General features: G+C 42.7%; 1 protein-coding gene across 1 annotated transcript; it reads left to right on the top strand.

The window, feature by feature from the left end:
- The first annotated feature begins 868 nt into the window (after window positions 1-868).
- LOC139212678 (deoxynucleotidyltransferase terminal-interacting protein 1) lies at window positions 869-7,489 on the top strand. Its single transcript, XM_070843183.1, has 13 exons — window positions 869-1,194; window positions 1,997-2,067; window positions 3,296-3,392; window positions 3,509-3,607; window positions 3,843-3,902; window positions 3,982-4,038; window positions 4,426-4,481; window positions 4,572-4,614; window positions 5,338-5,396; window positions 5,605-5,665; window positions 6,173-6,244; window positions 7,026-7,081; window positions 7,175-7,489. Exons 1-13 carry the CDS (start codon window positions 1,120-1,122, stop codon window positions 7,281-7,283), a joined length of 915 nt encoding a protein of 304 aa, XP_070699284.1. The 5' UTR covers window positions 869-1,119; the 3' UTR covers window positions 7,284-7,489.

Genomic DNA, 7,489 nt, shown 5'->3' with positions numbered 1-7,489 from the left:
AGTTTCCATTGATGTTCCAACAGTCTCAACAGTCCCTGCTGGCAACAGGTTTCAAGATCTTAAACACAAGAAAACAACTTTAATGAAGACAATTAATTCAAACTGTCCAAAATCTAAAGGCAGCGTGCAACATTTCCGCATATTGAGCAAATATGTTTACAAAAAAAATCAGAGCAAATGCTCTAAAATATCGAATAAAATATTTCAACTGTAAAATACTGTGCAGTAGGATTTCTTTACATGATGCTAATTGCAGTTTAAGTCGGTAATAAATCAATCACATTGTGATAAAATTGGTTCCAAGAACTGAATTTTAAGAGAACCTGGACATCACATACCAATAAAAACCTTTAGGGAACACTACAATAATAGTTTAATGCCAATTCACAGAAATAGTTACACATCTAAATACAAACTCTTAATTACATGATTTTAATATCAAAATAGAAATATTTACAGTGACATGTCAGCCACCAAATAAACAAATAACCAGTTTATGATTATAAGTATGTCTGAAGCATATCTCCTGTTTAACTGTGAGAAAACAAGGAAACTACAGGGAAACGGAGAATTTCAAAATATATTATTACAATAATACAAAACATTTTGGGTTTTTTTCAAATTAAAGTTCTCGCTTCATCTTCACATTATATATTTTCTTGCACACAAGATCATAGAATACAAAGATGCATGAAATAACTACGAGTTAAAGATCTTGTGGTTATTAAATATTTTGTATTGGTTGTGTATCATATATAATATAATATTTAAAGGCTTTATTTTTGGATTCGTGGAGATCGTGCTTTTATTCTGAAGTGGATAACCGGAAGAGATCGTGGTGCTCCTGCTAGCTTCACCTAAGCGGAAGAAACAAGCATAACTTCCTGGAAACAAACATCACGGTCATCAGTATCGATTATCGGTTTATCAGGAATCATATTTCAGCCTCTAGGTGCCTGACAGCGCTGTGACTCGCGGTAACAAACCGATAACGATAACTAGCTTCCTTGTAGCATCCTTTCCGAAAGCTAAACACCGAAAGCTGCTTTAGCTGTTGTTAGCCTAGCCTAGCCTAGCCTAGCAGAGTTAGCTCCGGACTGGATCAGAACCGTTTCCACCATGGGAGCCCACCGCAGTGAGGGAGGCCGAGACTGGCTGGAGCAGGACGGACCAGAGCAGCCGGAGCAGAGCCCGGTACGAACCAGAGCTATCACTTCGGTAGCTACTAGTCTGAGCTCACATTGTAATAGTTCTATAGTAATGTATCAGCTATCATATTGTATCACATTAATATTCCTAAATCTGTGTGGTTTGAAATATGTGTCAAAGTATTTCAGGTGACGTCATAGCTGCCAATCAATCACTCAGTATTGTTTTCACTAACATTAAATATGTCATAAAACCAATTCGTACAAAATGTCTGACTTGGTTGATATACGACTTCAGGGATTAATTGATTGATCAAAGTAGTTTCTGCTTTCCTTTATGTTGATTGAATGATGGATTAATGAACTGTGAACTAAATGTTACGTCAGAGTGTGAGGTAACAGCACAGTGAGCCATTAAACTGAAGTTGCATGACGTCACAGTGTGTGACGTAGTATCTGAGGCGACAGGGTGAAAGCAGCAGAATCAATCAAAACATCGAAATTTCAAGGGCACCTATTATTACTACAAACTAGTGTTTTTGTCATTTATAAGCTCAAGAAAACAGCCAAAGACAGAAACCGGCTGCAGTTCTTCATAAAATGTAGTTTTCCCTGGAAACCTTTTCTGTATTCGGTTGTGTTTTCTTTGTTCGCTTTACTTTTTCTCTGAGCTCTCTATTCGCTGAGACTGAGCCATCTCTCATAGGTTGACTGTTTAGTATGTGCAGGTGTTATTTAAAATATCTTCAGTGTCAGGCTCTGTCTCTGACCTGATGCCGAGTTTATGCCTAAAGCTAATGAGTTATTTTTAATTATTTAATTCTTCCATTCACTCTGTGTTTGTGTAGATGCCCTGGAACCTGATGATCAAACACAGACAGATTCACAGACGAGGAAGACGCTCACACATGACTGTCAGGTAAGTGCTGCTTTGTAGTGGGTCGTAGTGGTCCACGCTGGTTTCTTCCTCCCCGACGGTACAGGTTGTGCTCCATCACAACTGGTTATAACGATCTTTATGAACCACAGCCTCCTGCGATTGTAAAGATTAAAAATGACTAGACCCATGACTAGGGTTGGTACTGTACATTTGAACACATCAGTTCTGGTATTGGTACTTTACTCTGCCTGTAATAACACAAATGTCATTTCAGTCGTAAAAAATAAGTCCTCTCCAACAACAACTTACCAAAAGATATTTATGAAATTCTCTCTCACTTGAATTTCATTGTCTATGAAGTGTTGAACTTCTTCAGCGCTGGCAGCAGGCGTGCCAACATTAGCTGCAGCTGCCTCAGGGAAGCTCAGATACCCAAACTTGGCAACGATTGATTTAACATGAATCGGCCATCTGTAGTACTGATGCAGTCCGGTCAGTACATCTAAAAGTATGGAGTTTGGTACCTGACCCTTCTAGTGACTGATTAGAAGTGACGGTGACGTTTGAAACAGTTTTCACACATTAAGAACAACAGACCTCTTGTATTTGTATGTTTTGGAGGAAGAAGACGATGCAGGAAGACTGATGAGAATTAAACATATCACTTTGCAAGTTCACTCTGCATCACCCAGGCCTCGGATTGACAACCATAGACCCCGGGGACGAGTAACGATCTTGTTAAGCTACCTGCCAAGTGAGGATGGCTTCACGCTATGACTTAACATAGAGACGTCTGTACAAAGACTGATTGCTCGACAAGTGACAAGCTGCTGATGAAACATGCTCTTTTTCCACCGACTGCAAAAGTTTACACGAGGATGGAATTCAACAATCTGTTTAAAAAACAAAAAGCTTGAGATACAATTCTGAAATTTACCACAGCACATCTTCCTATCTAGAAGAGTCAGAAGATGCAGTGTAGAAAGGCCAAAATCTTCCATCACAGGATAAGTGATTTTATATCCCGGTAACAGTATATATCACGATACAATAATTGTTATTGTGTGCAAATAAATACCAGGAGACACTTTATTTTGACACTGTTGACTGGTTCATACTGGTTTACACCACTCATAATGTTGGAGGAAAGCTTATGCTGGTTGGTACCTGTGCATACTGTTTTAACTGTGTCTGATCGTGTGTCTGACCGTGTGTCTGATCGTGTGTCTGATCGTGTGTCTGATCGTGTGTGTGTGCGTGCGTGTAGTTATACTGATCCTCAGGTGTCCATGGACTTGCTCAGGGCCGTGCTTCAGCCCAGTTTCAACGATGACATCATGGCAGTGTTCAAGAAGTACCAGAAGGTTAGAGGTCACACGGGGGGTGCGGGGGGGAGTGGGGCCTTGTAAGGTTTGTAACCAGGTGTAAGCAGATGTTTGCAGATGTTGCTAATGTTCACATGTTGTTGTTTTTGTTACAGTTCTTCGACAAAGCTGCGGAGAACGTGAAGGAGAATGTTGGCGACGACATTCAGACTGATCATCTTATCAAAGAGGCCTGCAGGAACGTTCTGGAACATGTGAGATCACTTCCTGTTGTCTGACCCTGTTAGTCATGTGACCAACTGTACCCACTTGTGTGTGTGTGTGTGTGCGATGTTCTTCACTTCCTGTTTCACTGCACACTGAGCGTTCACAAACAGAGAGGCTATGACTGGCTGTACACAGTTCTGACCTGGTGACCTTTGACCTCAGTTGTCTGTCTGATTGATTCTCTTTTGTGGTTACCATGGTTTCCTCTGATGTCATTAACAGGCCAAACAGCTGTTTCCAGAGGCGGAGGTGAAGAGGCCGGGGTCAGAGGTCGTCATCAAGGTAGGAACTGACCAATGGGAGCATGCAGAACTTGGTGTAACCTGGTTGAGTTCTGATCTGGTTCTTTGCGTCCTGCCAGAGGTCCAGACCTACTGATGAAGACTACAGTCAGAGAGGAAGCCCCCTCCTCAAGAAGGTAGTGCCACTTCTGACCTCTCAGGTGTTTACTAGGCAGTCAGGTGACCAGACCTAAATACAGGCTCTGTGTAAAGAAGGGACACAGCAAGTGAGAGTGAAGCTGCAGGTTGTCTGAACAACCAGAAATGCATTAATGCAGAATTAACTCTGGTTTGGACTTTTCTCAGTAAATCCAGAATTGTCTCATTACATGTTATTGGGCATAAACGTGTAAAAGCACCAAAAAGGTTACTGAAATCAGTGTGTACGAAATTAAACAGCTGGAATCAGAAAAGGAAGTGTCTGTGTTTCAGGTATTAAACCTGAGCATCCGTCCTCAACATGGAGGTCAGGTGTGTGACAGGTACTTATTGTATCATTAACTGTGATCATTGTGGGTGTTTAGAGAAGGACTCGTCCAGGAGCGGGGGCCGTCTCTGATCGACCTCACACCTTCTCTCAGTAAGTATCTGACAGGAAACGGGTGACATTATCATCAGTGTCCAGGTAGATTATGACACCTGACAAACCTTTCATGGCTCCTTTCCTCAGAATGAAGGTCAAGTCTGATCCCATCAAGAAAGAAGGACCAAAGGTGAGTCTGTTAGAGGAGCAGTTCACACAGACTGGCCTTCAGTCAGGTGTCTTCAGACAGGTGGTCCAGCAAAGTGAAAAGCTCAATCGATATGAAAACAGATCTGTTCCAAACTGGACTAAACTATAATTGAATATACTGTCATTCATACAGGCGTGTTTTATACCTGTAATCTCAGTTTTGTAATATTCAGGTCTGTGCTTACAGGCTTCATATGATCACTCAGATTTAAGCTTCTGACTGAAGACTCTCAACTCTAAATGAATATTTGCAACTCAGCAATGTTAGCATGACACCAGCACTAAAAGCAATGCCTATGATGCTGCCATTGACATTAGAACAGTTAATCTCAAAGTGCGCTTTGAAGACTTTGCGTTCAGAAGTTGAATGTCTTGCCCTCCTCCTTACAAAGCTCTGTGTATAAAGTCAGTAAGCCTGAAAGTGAGGGCAAAACCCTGCTGAGCAGACTTTACATCTCACCAGATGAAGTCTGATAGATAAAGATAAAGCTAAGACCGGAAAAACTCCAAAACTACACACACTTCACACGTTTAGTCAACTCTGTTCCACCACTTCATCCTTCAGCAGCTAATCCTCCATTTATCACACCATTCATCATCAAGAAATTACTACAAATACAAACATGAAGTCCCTGCTGTCAGGGATTCAGCATGCTGTGACAGTGACACATAAATAATGTGTGTGTGTGTGTGTGTGTTTCAGTGGGAGCCGTCAAGGCTGCACGAAGGCAGCACGTTTGTTCTCGGATCCAGAGCCAACAAGTGAGTTAACCCTGTGGAAACAGTAAGCAAACATCATGGAAACGTCATGGAAACGTCATGGAAACATCATGGAAACATCATGGAAACACGGCCCCAGTCTGGGAGATTTTTTAAAAGCTTAATTAATGTTGTGACATAAAAAGTGTCACATGTCAAACAACCAAGCAGGAAGTGAGTCATCATATGTTGTTGTGATGCCACTGTGTAGGGCGCTGGGGATGGGCGGGACCAGAGGACGGATCTACATCAAACACTCCGATCTGTTTAAGGTAAACACACACACACACACACGCAATTCCAGTCCAGTCCCCTCACTCTCCCACTCTGTAACTGTGTGTGGAGTCACACTCATGGCTGTGGAGGGTGTCCAGAATAAGGGGGAGGGTATAAACTTTGGGATGCTTTTTCGCTTTTCTCTGGACGTTGCACACGTTACAGTAACATTTGTAGGTATGTGGCGTTTCCTCCATCGTGGACACAAAAGTGGTTCTGCACTTGAGGAGCGTGGTTTGGAATCCTGCATGGATGCAGGCTCTGTATAAGAGGGCGTTATGACCCACTCCCATTTAAGGCTCAGAATGACACGTAATGTGGCCGACCCTCCATGCAAACACACGTACGGAGTGAGAGTGGGTAGGGGGAGGGAGTAGGGACCTATGTGGGCCTATGTGTTGTGTGTCCTGGTGTTTTTGTCCATCAGCTCTGTGATCGGCTCACTGCAGCTCTTCTCTCTGATGTCTTCACCCTCTGTGTGTGTGTGTGTGTGTGTGTGTCAGTATGCAGCAGATGCGAAGGATAAACAGTGGCTGGCAGAGAGACACCACATGAGAGCGACAGGAGGAAAGATGGTGAGGAAACACTTTTCAGTTTGATGTGTTAAAGCTCAGAGACGAATCATCACTTCTAGTTCAAACACAGTGGGACCCAGAGAAAGACTCAGACATTTGTGGTCCCACTTCCTGTTTCTTTTTAATCTCAGTCATGCCGTCTATCAGCTGTTTCATTAGTAAACGATGTGTTTGTTTCTACTTTTAAAGTCCAACCTAATGGATAATTCAATATTTTCATTTTTATAACTATAATGACAAATCTGAGTAGTATTATACAGTCTGCTACTCTAAGTACTAACCCTAAGTACTTTTGATATTTTAAAGGTTTTGCTGGTGTACCTGATAATCTGGGCACTGACTTTAGTTAGAGCAGATTAGTAAACTAGACAGAACTGACAGAAATAATGATAATGAGAAGAACTGATCTCAGCAGCCACAAACGGGAGGTTCAAAAGGCTGTGAAGGCAAAGACAACCAGGAGGTAGTGTAGCGTGTCAAAAATAACATGCTAAAATAGTCAAAACAGCTTCAAGCAGGAGGAGACGAGCTGGCAGACAGTCAGCAACACATTAAAGGTCACACGCAACATCTGAAAGCATCACTGTCATATTAAGGTGGCAAACAAACATATCAGCCTGGTGCAGCAGGAGCTCACAATCTGCACTGTTCAGTGTGCGAGCTCACAGCAGCCTGGGGTGGACACTAAAGCAGGCCAAGAAACCACAAACAACTAAGGAAAATGTGTGTGTGTGTGTGTGTGTGTGTGTGTGTGTGTGTGTGTGTGTGTGTGTGTGTTCAGGCCTACCTGCTGATCGAGGAGGACATCCAGGATTTGTCTCGCAGTGACGAGTACAAGTGAGTTTGACATCACCCCTCTGTGTCCACGGTAATGAGGTGTAGCTTTTCTGTGGTTGCCACGGTAACCGGCGTGTGTGTGCATGTACGCAGGGACTGTCCAGACGTCAAGATGGACGAGTTGAAGCCGTTCTCAGTTCCTATATGGATGGTGGAGAAGATGCAGAGATCCATGGAGACTCAGAGAGACGCTGACCTCTGAGACCCCCCCCCCCACCCCTACCACTGATCACATGACCTCTGACCCCCTGTAGTGCAAACCTGCCAGATGATGCTGTAGAAACGAAGAGCCAACGACAGAGAGGAGAAACTGAGCATGTGACTTCTGGGCTCTGATTGGTTGCTTCTATTGTTTTTATTTTTACTGTTTTTAAAAAATTAAAGAAAAAGATCCTTCTGAGACACATA

Source organism: Pempheris klunzingeri, chromosome 2 (genome assembly GCF_042242105.1).
Source record: "Pempheris klunzingeri isolate RE-2024b chromosome 2, fPemKlu1.hap1, whole genome shotgun sequence".
Classification (NCBI taxonomy): domain Eukaryota; kingdom Metazoa; phylum Chordata; class Actinopteri; order Acropomatiformes; family Pempheridae; genus Pempheris; species Pempheris klunzingeri.
Note: the sequence above shows the minus strand (reverse complement) of the source record. Positions and strands in the feature narration are given on the sequence as shown.

Coding starts and splice junctions, on each gene's coding strand:
- LOC139212678 (XM_070843183.1), top strand. CDS start 1,120: ATGGGAGCCCACCGCAGTGAGGGAGGCCGAGACTGGCTGGAGCAGGAC. Junction 3,608..3,842: donor GCAGGAACGTTCTGGAACAT/GTGAGATCACTT, acceptor TGTCATTAACAG/GCCAAACAGCTGTTTCCAGA. Junction 7,082..7,174: donor TCTCGCAGTGACGAGTACAA/GTGAGTTTGACA, acceptor GCATGTACGCAG/GGACTGTCCAGACGTCAAGA.